Here is a 26555-nt window from a genome sequence, read left to right as displayed (position 1 = left end):
GGTTCTCAGGTTAAATATTAAAGTATTTTTATAGTGATGATGTGTAGCTGTCTAAGAGTTAAGGAAGGTTGGACAAGGAATTAAAGTTGGTGAAGCATTTAATTGTAAACATTCACAGATTTGAATGGGGTGTAGCATTCATTGCAGTATGGTCACAGTTAAAATGTTTGAATCACCATGGAGGGAAAAGCTAAATATTTTCTATTGTACATAGAAGTCAAAAATAATGCTGTGATTTTAAAATGTTGCTCATTTTGTATTAACTCATACAGATCCATGCTCCAGCTCATCAGGTTTGGTGGTTACTCTTTGGCTGATGGTGACCAACTTTTTACCCCTCATAGTCGGATTCTTGCTTTGTGTATGGAACTAACCACAGAGCACTTTCCATTAACAGAACTAATTACAGTTGTACTGTTTGCACCACAATGCTGCTACAGCGAGCCATTGATCTTCAAAAATACATTAGATGCTTTTCCCATGCTACTGGTCTGCTCATGAAGGATGTGATTTTGGAGTACTAGAACTAATCATGACTCTCAAATGAAAAAGTTGCACGTACTGTATTAAACTGAACTGAACTACCTCTACGGTACTAAAATGAATGAAGAGAAATTTATTTCACGATTGAACATTCCCAAATATTTTTCTTAATTATTTTTTCGGGTTTTTTACCTCCTGTCTATATGAGTAAAGCACAGATTTTTGAGGGTTTCAACAGCTGTCAATCCTACCATCTTATTTGCACTTACGTTGCATGATATTTTCTCATATTTTGTTAAATCAAAAAATAATCCTACGTAAATAATCCTGTTGAAGTTGATAATTCTATAAGCACTGCAAGTTTATGTGGATCATTGTTCTATTTGTGGATCTATGTGGATCACTGTTATATTTGTAAGAAAAAGCCTTTCTTACACATATTAACATTATTTCTTGATGTAACAATCCTGTTGCTTATGTATAACCACCTGTTTTTATTAGAGCTGTGCAGTCAATATTCAGTATTACCAATGTCTGTATTTCTGCATAGCATCGAAGACAGTGGGCTCTCTCTAAGATTATATTTGACACTATTTAACACAAAATCTTCAAGGGATAAAATAAAATGTTGATGGCTGCTCTATCAAGCTTTCTCTTCAGATCCTGAATGGCTCAGTGAATTTAAACACTGAATCGTTATATAAAGAATTCAAGATGAATTGGACCCAGCTATCTTGGTCCCCATGATTGAATTCATGTAAATACTTATAAGCCATGTTTGTAAATTAAGAAGTTGCCACTTAGTTGAGGCATGGAAAGGTGCTGCCCCACTCCCTTAACATAATGTTATACCTCAACACGAAATTAGCACTTTAAAGTAAGAAGGAGAAAAAGCTAGAGGGTAAACACATACATTTTCCATTTTCTTATTGTATTCCATGTAAAATTAAACAAGGCATATGACACCACCTAAGTGGACCATGAAAATTAATACTTACTCCAAATCATAAATAATAAACATAACATAAACTGAAGAAATAGTGAGGGAATGTTTGCTTGTGTATCTTTATTCTATGATTGATAGAACGGTGATAGTGTAATATATTTTTCAGGCACAAAGTTATTTTCAACTTCCATGTTATAGGTCAGCAATTACTTTACAGTGGTGGGGCAGGGAATAATGCAAAAAAGAAACTATAGGGAAGAACTTTGTCCTTTGTTGCTTGTACTGAAATCATGATATAGAAATGATCACTACTGTTACAATGGAAAATTCAAATATTCCTTAAATAGCAGTCATTTTCACAGATAAGACATCCTTTAGATGGCTAAGTTGATCCACCTATTATAAATACACCAAAGTAGAAATTAATCCTCTGTCCATTGCATAAAGCACCCAATGTCATGCATGTTCTTTTCATAGTATATTCTACTGAAATTCATTGATATTTAGCTAAAAGTTACTGCTAATATGACAATTATCAATTTGGACTGCAGTATCAAAATGATCAAAGAATACATTTGTGACTCACAAAATGACCCATTGCAGTCGTACTGAATTAATTGGCATAATCCACAAGGTGATAATGTAAACCAAGTAACTTTAAGTGACATTTATTCATTTAAAAATGACTGTGGCTTTCCTCTGTGTATCCTATTCCTGAAAATGCTTCATTAATTGGTTGTGTCAGATTAGTAGATGCTAACACTATTGTAGACAAACAGTATATGGGATTTCATTTTCAACAGTTTCTTGAATTATATTAGAGAGATTATATTATTTTCTGCATAAGTCTTTGGTTTTAATATTTTGAATATGGTTCTTAAGAATACGATCAACATATCTCAGGTTATGAACAAATAAACATTAGCTAAATTTGTATCTAATTAATATATATGTTTAATTAATATCAACGTAGATCATGTAAATATTTTCATTACGCTTGATAATAATGCTCCTGAGAACTTATAGGGTTGTAATAAAATATATCAATTCATTGGATAAAGCTGCTGAGGGAAAAAAATGTGCAATGTACCCAGTCTTTTTTTAAGTTTGTTTGCAAAAAATGTAAATGAGAAACTTGTAATTAACAATTGCTGCACTTGCATTGTGAAGATGTCTGTATGTGTTTTTTTTACTGTTTTGAATTGATATTGGCGGTTTTACGTTTTGCTCTTGATATTTAGGATCAGAAGTAAACTAATTGTTCTTCAGGGCTGAATGTCTGTGTGAGACTAGATATTAAGCCAATATTTTTGATTGTATATTCCCTTTACCTCCCCCCTCAACTCCGTTCAGGGACCCAAGCAATCGTTCCAGGTGCGACAGAGGTTTACCTGCATCTCTTCCAACCTCATCTATTGCGTCCGCTGCTCTAGATGTCAGCAGATCTATATCGGTGAGACCAAGCGGAGGTTGGGCGATCGTTTCGCCGAACACCTCCGCTCGGTCCGCAATAACCTAGCTGACCTCCCGGTGGCTCAGCACTTCAACTCCCCCTCCCACTCCGCCTCCGACCTCTCTGTCCTGGGTCTCCTCCATGGCCACAGCGAGCAGCACCGGAAATTGGAGGAACAGCACCTCATATTCCGTTTGGGGAGTCTGCACCCCGGGGGCATGAACATCGACTTCTCCCAATTCTGTTAGTCCTTGCTGTCTCCTCCCCTTCCTCAGCTCCCCTGCTGTCTCCTCCCACCCTCCAGCCTTCCGGCTACTACTCCTTTTCCCTTTCTTGTCCCCACCCACCCCCACCCCTGATCAGTCTGAAGAAGGGTTTCGGCCCGAAACGTTGCCTATTTCCTTCGCTCCATAGATGCTGCTGCACCCGCTGAGTTTCTCCAGCTTTTCTGTGTAACCTCCTATTTTTGATTGTATAGTTGGAATCAGTTTTATTTTATTTTCAATGCTGCTGTAAATTAAACTTTTGTGACGTTGGTGATAAAAACTACATGTAAGGTTATTTCTAATTTACTGCCAAGATAGTTTCAAGTGTTTTATTTGAAACTTACGATGTCCATCTATTATTAGTCAAATTTGTAAGGAATAATTCTGTATTATTAGCATTCAAATACGCTGAAATATTTGGCGTGATGGGAGATGGGAGCTGGATAACTGTTGCCATACGTTGTATTTTTTCATTTGTGGTATGTTACGCTATGAGTCTGGTTGCATTATACATTTATGAACTACATCTGTATATTGGAGATTCCTCCAAGAGGAAATTTTCCTTAAATGGACTTGCATTCATGCAGTTGACAATTTGAAACATTTTCTTCAATGCAGTTTCCTTGAGGGTTGGAGGGCTCTGTTGCTTAATAACGAAACAATATAGTTGAATAATAATGAAGTAATATAAGTTGAATAATAACAAAGTAAATTATATACCTGAATTTTAATTTATTGGGTGATTGGATGATTGGGATTAACACATTACCAAAATTCCAGATTGGTTGACCCAAGTGAGAATACTGGTTATATTTAGGACGATTTGACCTCAGCAATTTAAAGTTAAATGATATTGCCTGGCTTCGGAACTGCCAGTGCAATAAAAGGGAAATTTGCTAAATAGTTGAAGCCCACATGAAAGTTGCCTGCTAAACTGTTGTGGCGGGCTATATGTTCCCTGGCAATGGGATCTAAATGTCTGCTCACAACCACATCACTCTTAGCTGTAAGTTGTTATGGCAGAGAGCAGATTCTCCTGCTCCACAATTCCATGCAGCAGGCAGCTAAACAATATTGGATCGGGTTAGGGGCACATAGTGGTTACATGTCCCTATAATTTGATTATGTTCGTTCAATCCCTTTAGCCAGGCCTCTCAGGTTATTGAAATTGGTCTTGCATTATAGCTGTCCTTCTTCATCCAGCCATCACTGACTTTCACTATCATGACTGCCTCCCAAGTTCTTCAACAAATGTTCACCACATCCCCTAAATGCAAGTCATAAGGGTTTCTTTATTTAAATGTAGAAGAGCATATACACTGGGTCTCTGTTGGTAACTGATGGAATGGTAAATCCTTAGAATGGAAACATGAAATTGAGGATATAGAATTCTACCTATCCGAGTTGAATACAACACATGGACCTGATTTCAGCAAGTAGATAACAATCATGTGTGTCTATAAATTTGAGCTGCTGAGATTGAGGGTTAATTGGCTTGGTGTAATTGTAAATTGTCCCTAGTGTGTGTAGGATAGCGTTAGTGTGCATGGATCGCTGTTCGGTGCAGACCCGGTTGGCCGAATGGCCAGTTTCTGCTCTGTATCGCTTAACTAAACCAGTCAGCAGCTGACCCAATGCCCTTAAGCAAATGTGTTCTGACACTTTAGCCTGGACCCTGTCTCTACATCCCTTACGCCAGGCGTGGCGTATGAACTGAATCACTGGCGAGCCTCTCTCATGCATTCACAGGTACTTAAGCCAAAAAATGCCATTGTTGCTGAGGTTCTTGCTGTCAACCTGATCTTCCAATAAGTTCTATTAGTACTGTAGCTACCCATGATGGCATATTGATGGAATACTACAAATGGCAGTTAACAATTTTGGAAAATATTCAATTCACAAATGTAGCTTAGATTCCAACAAAGCTTTCTCCAATGTTTGTTAAACTACTTTCCAACAAAACATTTTATGAAACAGGTATTTCACAATAACTCAGAGATACAACAACATAGTCACAGCATTCATTGCCAGATTTTTCTGTTATTAATTGGCCCATATAAAGCTGCTGAGTCTTTGCTTAGTATCAAAGGGGTGTTTCAGAAAACACCAACCACCTTTAAAATTAATATCAATTAGGAATCTGGGATTCCAATGCATGATTACCATATTAAAATTACCATCCACCATCCCCATGGTCACCCTTTTCCTTTCCTCACCTTCATACGCTCATCTCCCATACCCAAGTTCCTTTATTCCCACCGTTTCCCCCTATCCATGTCCCTTTCCACCCATATCCCTTCCTCCAGCTTTTTGATTTAGTCCTCTCCTTATCTAATACCCCTTTGTTTCCTTTTTAGTTTGCAACTTTTGTCACTTACTCCACCCATCTGCCAAATGACTCCCCCCCCCCCCCGCCCCCTCACAACATTACCTGTATACACCTATAATTTGCCAGGCTTTGTCCTGTCTCTCTTTTTAGATTCTCTCCCTTGCAATGCAATCAATCTGAAGAAAGGTCCCATCCTGAAATGCCGTCCGTCCATTCCCTCCATAGATGCCGCCTGACCCACTGTGTTCCTCCAGGTCTTTGTGTTTTGCCTCTGTGCCCAAATTTACTGTATATGAAGCATTCTGAAATGAAGTAATTAACGTAGAGCAAGAAATATAGCAGGCAGTGCTCTTTGAAATAATGCCAGTTAATATATTTTAATGTCTACCCAAGAGAATAGACAAGGCTACAGTTTGATGTCTTAACTGATACATGGCATCTCCAACAGAGCAGCACAGTGTCAGTATTGTAATGGCATAGCAGCCTGGGTATTGTATCGACATCAATATCTTCATTTTCCCAGAGGTGTGATCACTTGTCTTCTTGAATGTTTGCCCAGACCTTTGAGTTATTCATCTAGTAATAATCAGCATGCTATTGTGCATATTTTGCAGTGTAAAATCTGCACAAAGATTTATGTTATTTCTATTTCTATAACCAGGCCTTTAGTCATCTGTCCTAATTTTTCATTTTGTAGCATTGTGTCAAATTTGGTATTATTCCTTCAGATGAATTGCCATGTTAAAGATTTGATAAAAATCAAGTTTTGTTTATTATGTATTTCAAGATTTATTAACAAATGTAATATCCCAGAGTGTTGTGCATCCTAGATCATTGACGATATTTAAAGAGGAAGTGGGATACATTTTGAAAAATCAGGGAAATTAAGGTTCTGGAGAACCAGCACAGAAGAGGTCAAGTTTAGAATAGATCAGCCGATATTGTATTGAATGACAGGCAGTCATGAGGAGACTTGCAGCTTTTTCCAGCTCCCATTTTCTTGTCCCACTAAAACTGCAAATGTAGAACTTAGCTATCACTTAAATACTTGCTTGACAACCAAGTTCTTCTGTTTGAGCACTTTATACACAGCTAAAAATGTCTGTTGCTTGCAATCTTTGTCCATTCGACGTCTCTCTTTCCAATATAACTGGTAACTGGACAAAATATAATAAAGGATGGTAAAAATCTAAGATCTTCAACATGGCATATCTAATTTCCATAAATTATTCACAACAAAGTAAATGTCAAAGGTATTATGCAGCTAAATTGGAAAATAGTGCATATCTTGACACAATGTTACCAATACAGTGTTATGGGCCTGTCCCACATGCAATTTTTCAGGCGACTGTCAAGTTGCCGGCAGTCGCCTGAAAAACCGGCAACTGGAATGGCGACTGTCAGAGTGGAACACAGGCGCACACATTGCTTCCTTCACCAGCCCGTTATGTAAGCGGGGGACAGGACAAGCGGGGGGATCGCTGTCTGAGGGAAATTCACACGGTGCAAAGCCAAGGTGATACAGACACACACCGCGATGAACAGGAAGGTTGGCGCTGTAATTAAGACGGCTGAAGCACAATGTACGGTAAGTCCTTTAAAAGAGAGGGATGGGGGGGTGGAAAGGAGTGGAAATAACTTTTAAGAAGCCAGAGATACACGGCTGTGAAGCTTGGCGAACATTTAACATTACCGGTCGGTTATCCTTGGTTCTGAAAACTACTACTTACGGTTTTTTTTCCCCAATGAGCCAATGAAATTCACCGGTCAGCACCGGCCTCAACCTACGAGAATCTTCGACCTAGTGACCCACCTATGGCACGAGAATTCTCGCTACTCCCATGGCGGCTTCATTTTAATCGGCGCTAATTTTTCAATGTTGAAAATTTTGCGGTGACCGTAATGAGGTCGCGATTAGTTCCCAGAATGTGGGAACTCCTCATGACCATGAAGGCAACTCCCCGGCAACCACCCGCGAACATGTGGCAACTGTACAGTCTCCTGCAGTCGCCTAAAAACTCGCCCAAGTGGGACAGACCCATTACATTCTCATCCAATTCTCATATCTCTTGTTTCCCTCTCCCAGTCTGAAGAAGAGTCTTGACCCGAAACATTGCCTATTCCTTTTCTCCAGTTACCTTTTAGATATGAAAAAGTTACCTTTTAGATATTTAAAAATGTTTATTCAGTTAATTCATGATTAAAAATGTAAACTATAAGTTGCAACGAAGATAGACAAAGGGCTGGAGAAACTCAGCAGGTTTTGCCCCCAAAACAAATTTAACATGATCTACTATTCCACAGCTCTCTTGTAACTGGTCTTTGAAAAAATAAATTGGCAAAGGTTAACATTCCATCAATCCCAAATTAATTACATCAGCTTTAGTGTTACCACCACACCCAAGCCCATGACTGAAACTGGCATGAACAGCCATAATATTCTGGAAATAAATTGCTGCTAATAAAATAATGTTGAACTCGAAAATTTGCATTGACAAATTACAATGTAGGCACAAATATATAGTATTTCATAAGGAATCAATTACCCACGAGGCAGCATAAAACATATATGTGTATTTTAGTGAAGCTTTTAAAATACATCAAATTATACTCTTTCGTCTGTTTATATTAAATTATTTTGCAAACTAGTTTCCAAAACTTATTTCTAAATTATTACATTTGGTTAATATGAGAGTGATAATCTAATATTCCAAAATTAAGCCCAATAAGGTAGGATTAAAACATCATCAGCAAAATAGTTAGGTTTAAATTGACTTTTTCTGTCATTTTTCTATCATTCTTGGGATCAAAATCTGAATCTTTTACATGCTTAACTTCAGATTCAGATTCAGATTCAACTTTAATTGACATTGTCAGTGTACAGTACAGAGACAACGAAATGCAGTTAGCATCTCCCTGGAAGAGCGACATAGAATATGATTTCAATAAATGTATCTATTTACATGTATACAGACATAGTGTTTTTCCTGTGGGAGGCGTGTCCGGGGGGGGGGGGGGTGATTGGCAGTCACCGAGGTACATTGTTGAGTGGTGTGACAGCCGCAGGGAAGAAGCTGTTCCTGGACCTGCTGGACCGGCAACGGAGAGATCTGTAGCGCCTCCCGGATGGTAGGAGGGTAAACAGTCCATGGTTGGGGTGAGAGCAGTCCTTGGCGATGCTGAGCGCCCTCCACAGACCACGTTTGCTTTGGACAGACTCAATGGAGGGGAGCGAGGAACCGGTGATGCGTTGGGCAATTTTCACCACCCTCTGCAATGCTTTCCGGTCGGAGACAGAGCAGTTGCCATACCATACTGTGATACAGTTGGTAAGGATGCTCTCGATGGTGCAGCGGTAGATGTTCACCAGGATCTGAGGAGACAGATGGATCTTCTTCAGTCTCCTCAGGAAGAAGAGATGCTGGTGAGCCTTCTTGACCAGAGTTGAGGTATTGTGGGTCCAAGAGAGGTCATCAAAGATGTTGACCCCCAGGAACCTGAAGCTGGAAACACCTCCGTCCCGTTGATGTGGATGGGATGTGCGTGCCGCCCCTAGACTTCCTGAAGTCTACAATGAGCTCCTTGGTCTTCTTGGAGTTAAGGGCCAGGTTGTTGTCAGCGCACCATGCTGCTAGAAGCTGGACCTCCTCCCTATAGGCCGACTCATCGTTGTTGCTGATGAGGCCAATCACCGTTGTATCATCTGCATACTTGATGATGGTGTTAGTACCATGTACAGGTGTGCAGTCGTAGGTGAAGAGGGAGTAGAGGAGGGGGCTCAGCACACAGCCCTGTGGAACGCCGGTGTTCAGGGTGAGGGTTGAAGAGGTGTGCTTGTCTAACCTAACAGACTGGGGACTGTTGGTTAGAAAGTCCAGTATCCAACTTAATAGCTTTGTTATAGTTCTAGATGTACTGCAGGGATGCTATATCACCAATTTATGCAGGAATAGGAGATGCTTTACTCAGAACTGCCAAGTAAATCTCCGATAGTCTGCTTTCTGACTTTTCAGAATTCAAGGTTATATGTCAACTGGCTCATGGGTTTAGAGATGCAGCATGGAAACAGGCTCTTCGCCAACTGAGTCCATGCCAACCAGCGATCACCCCATCCACTAACACTATCCTACACACTTGGGATAAATTACAATTTACAGAAGCTAATTAATCTACATACCTGTACATCTTTGGGGTGTGGGATGTAATCGGAGCTCCTGGAGAAAATCCACAGTGTCATAGGGAGAACACACAAACTGTACGGTCAGCTTCCTGAGCCAGGATCGAACCCGGGTCTCTGGCGCTGAACGCAGCAACTCTACCACTGTGCCACCCAGTTACCGATTCTGTGGCTCCCTCACATTCCCAGATTCTGTGCCCCTTTTAAACTTTCCAGTTTCACTGAACATTTTAATATTCTGCTGTGAAACAAAGTATTAAATGTGTGTTGGAATATCAATAGGGATACCTTTCAAATAGATCCAAAGAATTTGTTCATTTGGCACCATCAGCATCCAAAAGGTGCCAAATGAACAGAGATGAATACAACTGCCAAGTACTGAAGTCTTCCTTTTAAAGCACATTGATGTTTACTATAAAAATAACTTTTTGTCTTCCAGGCGAGTTAGCAAGTTTATATATAGCCACCTCAAATTACCAGGAGAAGTGTTGATCAGCATCTAAGAACAAAAATATGTAGATGTGTCAGTTAGTAAGTTTATAGGTGACACCAAAATTACTGGAGTTGTGGACAGTGAAGAAGGATGTAAAATTATACAGCAGGATATAAATCAACTTTATAAATGGATGGAGGAATGGCAGATGGAGTTTATTCCGAGCAACTTTGAAGTGTTGCTCTTTGGGAAGTTGAATGTAATGGGAAGGTATATGGTTGATGACAGGTGTTTAACAGACATTGATATGGTAGACAGGCAGAACCATTCTCCCAGGGTGGACATGACAAATACTAGTAGGAATAGCTTTAAGGTGTGATGGTCAAAGTCGAAGGAACCACGCAGAGCAAGTATTTTTACACAATGGGTGTAGAGTACCTGAAGCATGCTCCCAGGGGTGATGGTGGAGCCAGATATAAAAATGGCATTTGAGGCTTTTAGATAGGCATGGATATGCAGGGAATAGAAATGTATGCATCTTGTGCAGGCAGATGAGATTAGTTTATCTTGGTATCATGTTCGGCACAGACATTGTGGGCTGGAGGGCTTGCATCTTGTACAGTATTTTTCTATATTATATGCATATAATTTGAGCATTGTCACAAGTATAATTTATCAGCTTGCTCAAGTATTACAAATTAATGTTGCTGAATTTAGACTGTAATCTTGCTTGTTGTTTTATCTTTATTACAGTCTGCCCCCAAATAAAAAGTATTTAGTCAAGGTATGTGATAAATTCACCCATCATGTAATATTTAACATAGAATTTGCACAATTGTAATGTGTATCCACATTCTTTACATTATGGTGCTAAGGCAATATTACATGTATAAGTTCCACATTATACACATTCAATAACTAATACCTTTCTGACATCAATAATGATTTTCTGCAAATATTTAATTCGCAAGTTGTGCCCTGCAGCGCTGAAGACCTGTGCTTGATCCAGACTACATGTCCAAAGATGTGCAGGTTTGTAGGTTAATTCGGCTTCAGCAAAAATTCTAAATTGTCACTAGTGTGTAAGATAGTGAAAGTGTATGGGGATCACTGGTCGGCATAGACTCGGTGCACTGCAGAGCCTGTTTCCCTGCTGTATTAATAAACTAAACTAAACTGAATCTCTTCCCAGGCTCATAATTGTATTGATAAAAATTATGTAAAAAGATGGCGCCTTTCTGTGGCGACATTTTCCAAGTTGCACAACAACAAAGGATTAAATATAGCTGTTCTGCACTTATTTGGATAAAAGAAACAGCACAATTTAATGCTGGAACTAACAAGCCACTAATCCATTTAAATGGATTAGCACTATTGCGAGCTATCTATGGCAAAAGAGCTGCCGAATATAAGGGAATTGCAATGGAATTCTTGACTTTGTGGAGGATTGCCGGTGTAGTGAGTACTGTGCCAGGAAACACCAGGGAGGCCTCCATTGTGTCTAGAAATGTCCAATGGGCACGCTTACAAGTAAGACTGAAGCACAGTGGACTATGACTACCCACCCCCCCCCCCCCCCCCCCCCCCCCCCCCCACCCTCCGTACCATTCTACTGGTCAATGTTCAGTCACTAGAAAATAAAGTGGAGATCAAAGGGAGATGAGGGAATGTGCACATTAATGCAATCACAAATAAAGCTCATTAACACCTCTACTTCCTTAGAAAATTAAGGTGATTCACTATGTCCGTATTCAGTATGAACTTCTACAGATGTACCATGTTGTATCACTGCTTGGTTAGGCAAATCGAATGCCCAAGAACAAAGAAGATTACAAAAAGCGGTGAACAACCCAGTCCATCATGGGTACCGACCTCCCCACTCTCGAAGGGACCTACAAGAGTCACTGCCTCAAAAAGGCAGTCAGTATCATCGGAAACCCACACCACTCTGGCCATGCTCCCATTTCACCCATGCCAATGGGAAGAAGGTATAGGAACCTGTAAACTGTAACCTTCAGGTTTCGGAGCAGCTTCTTCCCAACAATCATCAGGCTGATAAACATTAAAAACCTCCAAATAAGCTCCAAAAGGGGCATTATTTTTGTCCTTGCACTATTTTTGTTTGTTTATTTAATAATCATAATTATCATTGAGTGTGCCTGGAATATTTCAACTTTGTGTTGAAGATATGATGAGGTGTTGGTAAAGATTTAATTTGTATCTTTGCTTTTTCTCTTAGAGGGATATTAATAAAAAGATCCTCATCCTTTTGATGGAAAAAGTGAGAAAAAAAAATGGATATGACCAATAAACTACTTGACAAACTACTTTGTATATTATTTTTATGTTAGGCATCAATTATATAATTGTGAATACATTTCAATCTCAAGTTTTATCTTTTTTATATTTCTTTTCCATTTCAGAATATACTGAGTCCCAAAGCCTATTTAACATAAACTCTTCAAGTTTGAAAAGTAATTGACTCAGTTCTATTAAGCAGGTATTTGGAGCATTTGTACTTCTGAATATCTACAATAGAGATTTTAAAGTATTTTCAAGTGAATTGGATGCTGGATACATGAAAACTGTTCAACCCCAGCTCTTAATAATACATTCAAAACCTCATGATGTCTGCAATAAAGATCAGAAGTGAAAAGAGTTTGAGTGGTTCTAATCACATCGAGGCTAAGTTGTCCAAAGTTCCATATTGTGTGTTCGTCAGAAGTATTGAATTAATGCTATGGCAAGTAGGAACATCATAAAATTAGTTGGGTCAGATGATGTTTTAAAGATGGACTGGTGGACTTTGATATGGAAGGCATTTTGAATTTAACTCTGCTGAACCTAACCTGAGCATTTTTGATTTGATACTAGAATAGAATAGAATAGAATGCCTTTTATTGTCATTCAAACAGTTTGGTTTGAACAAAATTGTATTTTCTACAGTCTTACATTACAAAAAAACCCAAGACCCACATTTAACACAGTCTACACGAACACCATCACAGTGAATCTCCAACACCTCCTCACTGTGATGGAAGGCAAAAGTCTTATCTCTTCCCTTTGTTCTTCTCCCGCGGTCCAGCAATCCAACCGTAGTGTCGAGGCGAACTGGGGCTCCCAATGTTAAAGCCCCTGGCGGATGATAAGTCCCGTGGCCAATTAAGCCACGCCGGGCGATGTTAGGCCCCGTTCCGAGTCTTTTAAACCCCTCGATTCCAGCGAGGGAAGTTGTCATTGCGGGAGCTCTGAAAAGCGGTCACCCACCTGGGACCTGCGAGTTCCCAATGTTCCTGTCCACCGGGCCTGCGGCCGGAGCCTCCGAAGTCGGGTCGCAGCCGCGCGCCACCACAGCTTTTCCCATACCGAAATCGGCCAGCTCCGCGATGGCAGGTCCGCAGGCTCCGCGACTGGAGCCCTCAGGTTGGTCCCGGCCGGAAGCCACCGCCGGCTCCACGATGTTAGGCCCAACGACACCAGAGACCTGACAGGGAAAAAGTCGGGTCCCCGAACGGGGAAGAGAATAACGGTTTCCCCATCCCCCACATATACACAGCTAAAGGAAAAAAAAAACTAGACTCAAGGCATACATGACAAAATTAAAAAAAGACAGACGGACTGTAGTTGAGCCGCAGCCGACAGGCGCCGCCGCCACACCACTACTGAAAAGTTGAAGTGAACAGCATTCCATTTCCTCACACTGGTCTGTATAAATATGAAAGTATTCTTGCAGAAAATATTTCCTTTCCATGTCACAGCAGCAAATATTAATTTGAGCATTTGTTCGTCAATTAATTCCAACTTAATTATTTTAACAATACAACTATTGTAAAATATTGTTAATTTTTTTGCCTTTCGGAATTGTCAATAAAATTGCATCATAATCGATTTGCTATCAATGTTTGTGTTACTAAATAATTTAATGCATTATTAAGATAGTGTTGTCTGTCATTATCTAACACTTCAAGGCAAATAATTGCACCAACTTCTGTTTCCAAACTACTTTAATAATGCATGCATACACTGATCACATAACGTGCACCAATAAATATGCATGCATCAAGTAGTTACATTTACTATATTATCCACACACTTTAGAACTGATTAGCTTCATGATGAGCGGCATGATATGCTCCAAATAAGAGCGATTACCTCTTCCGCTCCCTGGTTGATCTCTTGGAGTTGTTGGTGCTAAATTGTGAAGATAGTAGAAGAAACAGCCCAAAATATTCAAGATTAGCATTACCCATCTTTTAGTTTAGCAATCTATTTCAGTCATGGAATTGTTGGTTACTCTGGGACTTTGTATAGAACATTTCAGTAATTGGGTTGATTAGCATTTGTGCTAAGGTGCTGCAGAAACAACTTTAATCTGTGCTGGGAATAACTTCCTTAGCGCAGATCAAAGAAAAAATTAAATTGCTTTTTGGCTCTATACAATGGGCGGAACTTCAGACACTCTATTCTCGGATTCCATCTGGCTGGGCATCATCACAGATTCCCTGAACACTTCCATTTTAATGGAGACTCGTCGCTTTTTGTGCCAACTAAACTGGCAATAACCTGTACTGGATGAAAGAACAAAGCTTCATGACTAGGAAAATATGAAGAATCAAGCAGTTTAAAATAGAAATCCATAAAAGGTTGTCAAAGGGATATTTGACATCATATCATATATCTCTGCAATTTCTCATTCCTGGGACTGTGAGCAGGTAAATCAATAGGAGTTTTATTTCAGATTTCTAGAATCTACAAGATCCTTTAGTGTCACTTTCAAGATTTACCATAATAGTTCCCTATAGCATAATGTTCCACTTCACAGATTTATAACAACAACAAAGATAACATTCCTACAGAATCAGTATTTCTTCATTTAATAACTCACGGTATACTACGGTATTACAATGAGTTTAAAAGTCTCAACATTTTCCTTCAAGACTATATTTGACTCATGGAAATCTCTCAACATGTTGAAAATTTTTCACGAGTTAACACATTTCCCGAGTACCTGCCATTAGCGTTACGAGTCGCTAAGTTACGTCCACGAGCTCCGACGTTCCCACTACGTTCATTCTACGTGATTACCACGAGTTTGATTTGTTTTTAACTCGGGATAACTCGTGGGTGGACTGGCACCGTGGGACAGGGGTTTAAGGGTTAAACAGATTGGGAGCTGAAATTGGAGTTGTCAACTAAATTAGCAGTATTTTGAACCCTGCCTAGGAAAACAAGTAGATGTTTTCAAAGAATGCTTGGGCAAGTTCAAAGGGACCAGTAGATCATGAAGACACCTGCGAGGCCACTGAGATAAGCTTTGCTTTCCCAGAGACATTCAAGACTAGCTCTGTGCCTGATAGGACACATAACCCACGCCATTATGGTACTAAGGAGGATAGCTAGGACACATAATCACCTGTTGTTCTTAGTGATAAAATTATTATATAAATACATGCTTCTACCATGAGAGCCTGAGCTTCATCTTTGGGGAGAGAAAAGAGCTTCACCAAGATAGAGTGAGAGGAAGAGCTTGGATCGTGTTGTGTGCTGGTGCCAGCCAGTGCAGACAGGAGACTCGAATACCCAGGTTGGCGTAAGAGTTAGTTTGTATTGTTTCTTTATTGATAGTTGATAGAGTTTCTGTGTTTTACTTGTGTTTGCATTAATAAATGGTAATTTGTGCTCTTTGCCATGTGCTTCCTCCATTCATTGATCCATATCCTTGAATTCTGCATATATATCATTACAATTAGATTATAATTTTCACCCATCACATATATAACCACAAAAACATATATATATATTTCACATGCATATGTAAGGGTTTGTTGGATAATTGGCTTTTGTAAATTGCCCCAAGTATGTAGGGAGTGGATGAGAAAATGGGATAACTTAGAACTTGTGTGAACAGATGATATATGGTCAGTGTGGGGGCTCTGTGGGCTGGGAGGCCTGTTTCCATGCAGTATCTTCAAACTCAAGCACCAATGGGAAACAAATTATCACCTAGGCAGAGAAACCCTGGAGTGGACTAGCAGACTGCTAGCATGTTATCTGTCTGGAGACATGGTGACTTAACCCCAGAGCAAGTCTGGAATTCAACAATGTCCTGTAGTACTGTTCACTCTCCAGGTCTTTGGAAATGCCAGGTGAACACATCCAGATTCACTGGAGAAGCTCATTCACCCTGATTGAGGCCCCTACCCAGATGCCGGAGCATCTGAAGAACTGGATGACCAGGTTTATAACCCTGTTGTGATGCTGCATCTCATTGTGAAGTGTCCCGTCGGTGTCAGGGTGGCCTTGTCATGTCAGGGTTCAAAGCCTCGTGTATGGCGACAACCCTGGTCTTTATCTGGATAACATTCAAGAGTCCGAAAGGCGTAATTGGTTATCATGGTGTCCTTGAGTTTGTGACTCAGAGAATGTCATGGCTAAAAATGGCTGTTCATTCTCCTTGCCCTCCTAAGGATGTTCCAGATGCTCCAGTACTATAATGTTTGAGTAAATATATAAGACACTAGACTAAGTGGGACCCGTTGGGTCCCAGCATCACACAGGAGGGCTGGTCATCCAACGCAATATTCCACCTCTCCAGCAATTCTAATATTGGTGGCCAGTTGGGGGGGGGGGGGGGCTTTCTGGAGCGCTAGTATGGGTGTTGTGGGCTGAAGGGACTGGTTTCCAGAGTGCTAGTATGCAAATTGTGCGCCAAATGGATTGTTGGGCTGGCGTCTCAGTCAATCAAGCCTGTTGTGCTGGCAACTCACTCACTCACGGCTGGTGGGCTGGTAGTTGACTCACAGCTAATCCTTAACATTTTATTTCAAGCAGGGTATAAGGCCACCAAATTCAAGTGCAGTTTCTTACCACTTCTAGCAGGGTGCAAGGCCAACAAATTCAAGTGCAGTTTCATAACATTTGAAGTAGGGTGCAAAGCCACTAAAGACAGCGAGTCGTGACCTCTCCCTCCTCCATCTTGCAGAGACTGAGCCACACCCACATTTCCGGATTTTAGAACCACACCCAAGCCCCCCCCCCCAGGAAAAGGTGTGGCTTTCATGGAGTGATTGACAGGAGACAGATTCTCAACATTTTTAAAAAAACTAATAACACTTTTATTTTTCATTGATGGGAAGAATTCTCTGCACCTGCTCAGCAGAGGGGGACAAAGTAGGATGGCTAAACATCACAGCCGTAAGTGGTAGCATTTTATCTAAAATCAATATACAGTGCAAACAGGAAGTAAGTGTATTTACAGTAGTGCCTTTTAACTTCAAGCCAAAGCACCCAAGCCACCATTTGCAGTAAGTATTGCCTTTCAACTTCAAGCCAATGCACCCAAGCCACCATTTGCAGTAAGTAATGCCTTTTAACTTCAAGCCATTGCATCCAAGCCACCATTTGCAGTAAGTAGTGCCTTTCAACTTCAAACCACACCCAAGCCACCAAGCCACCATTAGCAGTAAGAGGTGCCTTTCAACTTCAAGTCAAAGCTCCCAAGCCACCATTTGCAGTAAATAGTGCCTTTCAACTTCAAGCCAAAGCAACCAAGCCACCATTTGCAGTAATAGTGCCTTTCAACTTCATGCCACCATTTGCAGTAAGTAGTGCCTTTCAAGCCAAAGCAACCAAGCCACCATTTGCAGTAAGTATTGCCTTTCAACTTCAAGCCAAAGCAACCAAGCCACCATTTGCAGTAAGTAGTGCCTTTCAACTTCATGCCACCATTTGCAGTAAGTGGTGTCTTTCAACTTCAAGCCACACCCAAGCCACCATTTTCAGTAAGTAGTGCCTTTCAAGCCAAAGCAACCAAGCCACCATTTGCAGTAAGTAATGCCTTTCAACTTCAAGCCAAAGCAACCAAGCCACCATTTGCAGTAATAGTGCCTTTAGAAGTTTTAGAACCAATAGTCATTTTTTTGCAAGCTTTGGAACCAATAGACCTTTTTTTGCAAGCTTTAGAACCAATAGACATTTTTTTGCCTGCTTTAGAACCAATAGACATATTTTTGCCAGCTTTAGAACCTATAGACATATTTTTGCAAACTTTAGAACCTATAGACATATTTTTGCAAGCTTAGAACCAATAGAGACATTTTTTTGCAAGCTTTAGAACCAATAGAGACATTTTTTGCAAGCTTTAGAACCAATAGACACTTTTTTTTAGCCAATAGACATTTTTTGCAAGCTGTAGAACCAATAGACATTTTTTGCAAGCTTTAGAACCAATAGGCATTTTTTGCAAGCTTTAGAACCAATAGACATTTTTTGCAAGCTTTAGAACCAATAGACATTTTTTGCAAGATTTAGAACCAATAGACATTTTTTGCAAGCTTTAGAACCAATAGACACATTTTTTGTAAGCTTTAGAACCAATAGACTTTTTTTGCAAGATTTAGAACCAATAGACATTTTTGCAAGCTTTAGAACCAATAGACATTTTTTTGCAAGCTTTAGAACCAATAGACATTTTTTTGCAAGCTTTAGAACCAATATAAACTTTTTTGCAAGCTTTAGAACCAATAGACACATTCTGCAAGCATTTTAGAACAAATAAGGGCACTTACATTTGAGTAGACATTTGTTCAGTGTTATTCACAGCTCAGAGAAACGTGACCCTCTGCCTTCCTCCATCTTGAGGAGACTGTGTGGCACACCACTTCCTGGTTTATAGTCGTCGTCCCCCCCCCCCCCCCCCCCTGCCACCAGCGGGGGCAGCAGAGAGAATGGAGAATTTTGTAAAAACATTAATATCTCTGTAATTTTTAATCGACGGGAAAAATCCTCGGCACACATGTGGCGGAGGGGGGCTCTGAGCAAGGTGGCCAAAAATGACGGCTGTAGGTGGCGGCGTTCTCTCGGAAATCGCAGCACAGGTGGCCAAAACCGGTCAAGAACAGACTTTTAGTAATATAGATTGCACAAAGAATGTTGCATCAGTCAACATAATAGAAGACATTAATGATGCAAATATGCTGAGGAATGAGGAGGAAAATGGATGAAGAGAGATAACACATCTCATTACAGCAGAACTAAAGGGAATATCTTCAAAGTAGACATACCTTGAGGATATTTCACAGTGGAGGAAGGAACTGCAGATGGTTGTTTAAACCGAACAGACACAAAATGCTGGAGTAACTCAGTTAGACAGGCAGCATCTCTGGAAAGAAGGAATGGGTGAATTTTTGCATCAAGACCCTTCTTTAGACTTTAATTGTATTCATGATTGGCACAAGATGAGCATTTCACAGGCCTGAGGTGCTCAACCTTGACTTTATTTATTCATTTAACTTACCTAACAGATGAACAACATGTTAATTTTGGAATTGAATTCAACTTCATTTACCCTAAACCCATTTTGTTTACATTTCCCTTCTCTTTCTTTAAACCAAATACTATTTTAAACTCACCAATCCTCTACATCTCATACAAAAAGAGGAACGCTGGAAGAGGACAGCTGGTCAGGCAGCATCTCAAGTCGAATCCAGTATATTATCAGCTGCATAAGTACAGTGAGGTAGAGGTACCATGAAAATCTTGCTCACAGCAACATCACAGGCACATAGGCTCAGAAAAACATACAAAGACATATTATACAAAATTATACCAAGAATTCTGCAAGACAATGAAAATAAATAAAAGACTGCAAAAAAAAAAATCATTCATTGGTGCAAAACAATTAGAAAACAAAAAGTCCACAGTTGTGCATGAAAATACTCGGTTGTCAAGATGAAATTAAATTTTATTGTGGTGGCTTCAACAACTGATAGTTTTAGGAAAGTAGATGTTCCTGAATTTGGTGGTTTGCGACTTCAAGCTTCTGTACCTTCTGCCCGATAGTAGAAGCTAGAAGTGAGCACAGTAGAGTAGAGATCTTTGATGATAAATGCTGCCTTCTTGAGGCAGGGCCTCATGTAGTTACCTTCGATGATGGGGAGGGTTGTGCCTGAGATGGACAAGACTGAGTCCAGCACTCTCTGCAGTTCTTTGCGTTCCTGTGAATTGGAACTGCCGTACCAGGCCATGATGCAGTCAGGATACCTCCTGTAGTATAGCTGTAGAAGTTTGTTAAAATGTTCGGTGACATCGAGCCAAGAATGTTTAATTGTTGTATGTACTGAAAATGGAATAATTAAATTATTTCTTGCAGCAGCTTTTCATGCATATTTATGTATACAATTATCTGATCTGATTGGATAGCATGCAAAAGAAAGCTTTTCACTGTACCTCAGTAGACATGACAAAATTAAACCTAAACCTAAAAAAACATTGACACCACAACACAACGAATGAATGAATGTACACAAAACAATAATACATAAATTATTAGTTATACTAGGTAACCAGACCATAATTGTGCAAGTTGATGTATGTAGTGCCACCAATACAAACTCCATAATACTTCAGTGATGAGGTAGGGTTGTGGTTAAGGTTCTGAAAGGTGGTTCAAGAGCACGATGGCTGTTAGGAAGAAACCGTTCTTGAAAGTCATGGTTCTCAGGCTGCTGCACCTTATTTCCAAGGATTGTTGTGAGATGAGAGCATAGCCAGGGTGGTGAGGGTCTGACAATATTAGCTTCCTTGAGGCATTGCTTCCTGCAAATTGCTGTGATAATGGGGAGACAATACCTATGATAGACCAGACAATGACCACTACTTTCTGCAGCCTCCTTTGTTCCTGAGGATTCAGGTTACCAAACCAGGCCGTGATGCAACCAGTCAGTTTGTTCTCTATGTACATAGAAACATAGAAAATAGGTGCAGGAGTAGGCCATTCACCCTTCGAGCCTGCACCGCCATCAAAATGATCATGGCTGATCATCCAACTCAGTATCCTGTACCTGCCTTCTCTCCACACCCCCTGATCCCTTTAGCCACAAGGGCCACATCTAACTCCCTCTTAAATATAGCCAATGAACTGGCCTCAGCTACCTTCTGTGGCAGAGAATTCCAGAGATTCACCACTCTCTGTGTGAAAAATGTTTTTCTCATCTCACGAGGTTTGATCGTCCAGCGCGGGGGAGCTGACATCCCCGGATGCGGGAGCAGATCGCCTCAACATGGAGGGCCCGAACACCGGCAGCTACGGGAGTCAAGATCGTCCCGTCAATGGGGGCTCGAGGCCCACGACCGAGGAAGAACTAAGGGAAGGACCAACTTTATTTCGCCTTCCATCACAGTGAGGAATGTGTAGGAGTCACTGTGGTGGATGTTCATGTTAAAATGTGTTTTTGTGTGATCTGTTACTTTTAATTGTATGAATGACCTTGCCAATGAAATTCCTCGTTATGTTGCAAAACACACTTGGCGAATAAAGTGTGATTATGATTCTGATTCTGATACCAGATTAATATGATGTACTCCAATCAATACATTGGCCTTGTCTGAAATAGCAGCTTATCATAGACACTTCTTAGTCACTGACCCATGTCAGTAATTCCGTTTCACATTTTTCATACATACTCAAAGTCGTCCAGCCCTGACAACATCCTTGTGAATCTTTTCTGCACCCACTCAAGCTTAATCACATCCTTCCTAGAGTATTGCGACCAAAGCTGCAACAGTATTTCAGGTGCAATCTCACCAACATCCCACATAGTTGGAACATGATGTTCGAACTGTGCTCAGTGTCCTATTTGATGAAGCTAAGCATGCCATATGCCTTCTTAACCACTCTTTATTTGTGTCACCATCTTTTGGGTACTATGCACTTATACCCCTAGGTTTCACCAGCACTAATATTTACTGTATAAATGGTTGAGATATATGCATCAATATTAGCCATGGATGAAGTGCCACAATAGAGGAGGGTGATGAATGTTGTGCCTTTACTTAAAAAAGGACTGCAAATAAGTACCTAGAAACTATAAACCAGTAGCCTAACATCTGTGGAGGTACGTTATGGCCTACTCCTGCACCTAATTTCTATGTTTCTATGTCGGGGCACGACTTGGCCTCACCCGAGACTGCGAGCTCTTGATGGTGAAGTCCGCGGTGAGAGCGATTCCAGGCAAGGGATCAGCTCCGATGTTAAGTCCGCGCCCCGCGGTGGGGCTCACGACAGCCCGAGGAGAAAAATAATTACATCTCCGGCAAGGTAGGAACTTGAAAAAACGTTTCCCCTGATCCCCTCCCCCCACATAAAATAAACAGAAGAACATTAAAACAAAAACTTTTACCAAACTAAAATTTTTTTTAAAAGAGTGAAAAGCCAAACAGACTGCCGGCAGGGCTGCCATCTCCCCGGCAACACAAGCTGAAAGTTACCTATTAATAAGTCAGTATTCAGCCCACAGTATGATAAATAGGAAAAGAGGTTGCAAAAAGCACACTTCAAACATGAATGAAAATTCACAACAACCTAAAAGTCTTTGCAGGATGTTTTCTAGCACCAGCATAACGTTCTCATTTGTGACATTTTAATTTTTCAAGAGTTGACAGGAATGACTGCGAAAAATAATGAAATGACAATTGTAACACAGAAAACAGATTTTGGAACAGTAATTTAGTTCATTTTGAAACATGATCAAATATGGTTGGACACATCTATTGGCAGAATATTTAAGATTCTAAGTCTTCCAGACGAAAGCTGTGGTTGAAACAAATGACTCCTCAGAAACCGACCAGCTGAGTGATGCATTCAGATACACCACAGCTTCCTTAATTACACTGGTACCCGTCTATCATGGCACATGATGTTCCTGTGAAATGCTGAAGATGGTGCTGGTTGTGACATCCAAGCCAATGGTTACTAGCCAGCTTTTTGAAAGCTGGCTAAGTTTTGATAGAATAGGACAGGTATGTATGTTCCAAAATGCCAATTTGTTTGGCTAAATGTACGTTATTCTGATGACAATTATTTTTTTAAATATCAAATTTAACATAAAAAAGTTGTACAGGCTAAACAATAATAAGAAATACTTCAGATTTAAAATGTAAGTTTTTTTTCCAAGAATACATCAAAATTACAGCCCCAAGGCTTTGTGTGACATGTTGGATCAGATCTTAATACAAAAATAATGAAATATATGTGCAAATTACCATGTTCCAGTGATAGAAACAAAAACTGTGGATACTGGAAATCTGAAATAAAACCAGAAAATGCAAGAAACATTTAGTGGGTCTGACTGCATATGTGGTGAGAGGTAGGAGACAATTGGTAGAACATCAGGGGCGCCACACGTTTGGCAGCCCCGCCAACAGTCTGTCTGTTTTTTCGTAGTTTTTTGTTATTTTTAGTGCGTTTATAAAGTTTGTATAAATGTTCTCCGGTTTGTTTTATGTGGGGGGAGGGGGAGGGGGTCGGGGGAAACTTTAATTTCAATCTCTTACCTTGCCGGAGATGCGATTCTCTGCAGCCGACCTCTCCGATCGCCCTGTGGCCTAACATCGTGGAGCTAGAGGCCTCCTTGGACCGACTTTGAGCCCCACCGCGGGGCGTGGATTTAACATCGGAGCCGATCCCTTGCCTGCGGACTGTACATCAAGAGCTCACAGTCTTGGGAGAGGCCAAGTCGGGGGCTCCAACGACACAGAAGGTTCGACAAGCCCCGACCCAGGGGTCAGATTGTTCGGCGCGGGGGAGCTGACATTCCCACGGTGAGGAAGCTGATCGTCCCGACGCGGAGGGCCCAAACGCCGCCGGCTGCGGGAGTCAAGATCGTCCTGTCAACGTAAGGCTCGAGGCCTCCGACCGCGGGAGAACAAAGAAGGGAAAAGATTTAACTTTTTTTCACCTTCCATTATAGTGAGGAATGTGGAGGAGTTACTGTGGTGGATGTTTATGTTAAAATGTATATTGTGTGTTTCGTTGCTTTTTATTGTATGACTGACTTGGCAAATGAAATCCCTCGTATGTTGCAAAACATACTTGCTAATAAAGTATTATTGTATTGTTTATATTGTATCAGTCCCTTTGTCTGATGAACAGTCTCTGACATGATATGTTAACACTTCTCTTGCTACAGGTGTTTCCTAACTTGCTGTGTGTTTTTCCAACGTTTTCCACAATTGTTTGCAGTGATGGTCGATTGCATAAAGTAGGGAGACACCTACATAAAATAGGCCTTTCTTTCTCACGTGCACACCTGCCACTCTTTGACATGAAACTCATTTATTCTACCCATTAACATCTCCACTTTCTGCCACCCCTCTACATATCAGCGGCAACTTAAAGTGGGCAATTATTTTACTAATCTACACATCTTTATCATGCGTGAATTATCCAGAAAACTCGATGAACCCAAATGGTGGCAGGGAAAACATGCAAACTCTACACAGAGTGCATCAGAGGTCAAGATTGATCATAGATTGCTGAAAGTTCCTTTTAGTTGGGATTTTCTAGGACTCGGCAATAATAGGCAAAAGTGTGAACAATTTAAAATAAAATACTGTAGATGTTAGAAGTCTGGAATGGAAACAAAAAATGCTGGAAAGTCTCAGAAGATTAGGGAGATGGCTAATATTTAAAGTTAATGAACTTTGATTTGTTGTCGGGTGAGTGGTTTGAAGCTTTGACTCCCTTTCTCTCTCTAAGCTGGAGGTCTGTCCAGGCATTTGAAATATGAATGCACCTGCAAACTGTATTACAAAGTATTCCATGATTTATGAGCACTATCGATTGTTAATCATTTTTTTAAATTAAAGTTTTTGCTGATCATCAATTCAATGATTTGTTCTTTCTGGGTCACATTATGGTCACATTACTCCTTTGATGATAGAAGTGGCAGATTCAATAATGCTGAGAAATTGACAGCAAAATCTCTGTTTAAAATGTGGCTCTGCTAACCAGAAGATGTCTTATAGTCTGGGAATTGAAGCTTCTCTCCCACATTGGGTGAATGAATAATCAAGCTCTTGCTCAAAGCAGAGACCATCTCTAATATAGATATAAACCCCAGAGGAAATATAATTGGAGTGTAAATAAGGCAGGGACCAGCTGGGAGCAATGTACAAATATTTTTAGCACTGCTGCTCATCCAAATCTCACTATCAGCAATGATATTGCCAGAAGTATCTTGCCTAATGAAGCCATCTTTCACATACAATGCTGATGAGCAGAAAATCTCATACTGACTTGGTTCTGTGTGCATACCTTGTGAAAATCTTGGCCATGTTGATATCCACCCTGAGCAAAGTCTACATACAGTGCATTCAGAAAGTATTCAGACCCTTTCACTTTTTCCACATTTTGTTACATTACAGCCTTATTCTAAAATGGATTTAATTCAATTTTTTTTAATCATCAATCTACACTCAATACCCCATAATACGCAAAAACATGTGTTTAGAAATTTTAGGAAAGTAATTAAAAAGAAATAGCTGAAATATCATATTTACATAAGTATTCAAACCCCTTACTCAGTACTTTGTTGAGGCACCTTTGGCGATAACAACCTCAAGTCTTCTTGGGTATGACGCTACAAGCTTGTACACCTGTATTTGGGTAATTTCTCCCATTCTTCTCTGCAGATCCTCTCAAGCTCTGTCAGGTTGGATTGGGAGCATCGATGCACAGCTATTTTCAGGTCCCTCCAGAGATGTGTGATGGGGTTCAAGTCCGGCTCTGGCTGGGCCACTCAAGGACATTCACAGACTTGTCATGAAGCCACTCCTGCATTGTCTTGGCTGTGTGCATAGGGTCGTTGTCCTGTTGGAAGGTGAACCTCCACGCCAGTCTGAGGCCCTGAATGCTCTGGAGCAGATTTTCTTCAAGTATCTCCCTGTATTTTGCTCCGTTCATCTTTACCTTGATCCTGACTAGTCGCCCAGATCCTGCCACTGAAAAAACATCCCCACAGCATGATTCTGCCACCACTGTGCTTCACCCTAGGTATGGTATTGGTCAGGTGATGAGCGGTGCCTGGTTTACTCCAGACGTGACGCTTGGCATTCAGGCCAAAGGATTCAATCTTGGTTTCATCAGACCAGAGAATCTTGTTTAGGTGCCTTTTGCAAACTCCAAGCGGGCTGTCATGTGCCTTTTACTGAGGAGTGGCTTCCATCTGGCCACTCTACCATAAAGGCCTGATTAGTGGAGTGCTGCAGATATAGTTGTCCTTCTGGAAGGTTCTCCCATCTCCACAGAGGAACTCTGGAGCTCTATCAGAGTGACCATCGTGTGTTGGTCACCTCCCTGACCAAGGCCCTTCTCCCCCGATTGCTTAGTTTGGCCGGGCGGCCAGTTCTATGTAGTTTCTGTGGTTCTGTGGTTCCAAAATCCTCCATTTAAAAATGACGGAGGACACTGTGCTCTTCGGGACCTGCAATGCTGCAGAATTGTTTCATACCGTTCCCCAGATCTGTGTCTCGACACAATCCTGTCTCAGAGGTCTAAGGGCAATTCCTTCGTCTTCATGGCTTGGTTTTTGCTCTGACATGCACTGTCAGCTATGAGACCTTATATAGACAGGTCTGTGCCTTTCCAAATCATGTCCAATCAATTTAACTTACCACTGGTGGACCCCAA

General features: G+C 40.7%; 1 protein-coding gene across 1 annotated transcript in view; it reads left to right on the top strand.

Annotated features, from left to right (window-relative positions):
* The window catches only part of lmln (leishmanolysin-like (metallopeptidase M8 family)), a 52962-nt gene extending 50193 nt beyond the window's left edge, over positions 1-2769 (top strand). Inside the window, exon 17 of the mRNA XM_055638561.1 lies at positions 273-2769. Within this exon, the coding sequence (XP_055494536.1) occupies positions 273-373 (101 nt within the window). The 3' untranslated portion in view covers positions 374-2769. The remainder of the gene's footprint in view (positions 1-272) is intronic.
* The last annotated feature ends 23786 nt before the right edge of the window (positions 2770-26555 follow it).

Source organism: Leucoraja erinacea, chromosome 7 (genome assembly GCF_028641065.1).
Source record: "Leucoraja erinacea ecotype New England chromosome 7, Leri_hhj_1, whole genome shotgun sequence".
Lineage (NCBI taxonomy): Eukaryota > Metazoa > Chordata > Chondrichthyes > Rajiformes > Rajidae > Leucoraja > Leucoraja erinaceus.
This window is presented reverse-complemented; position numbering and strand designations above follow the sequence as displayed.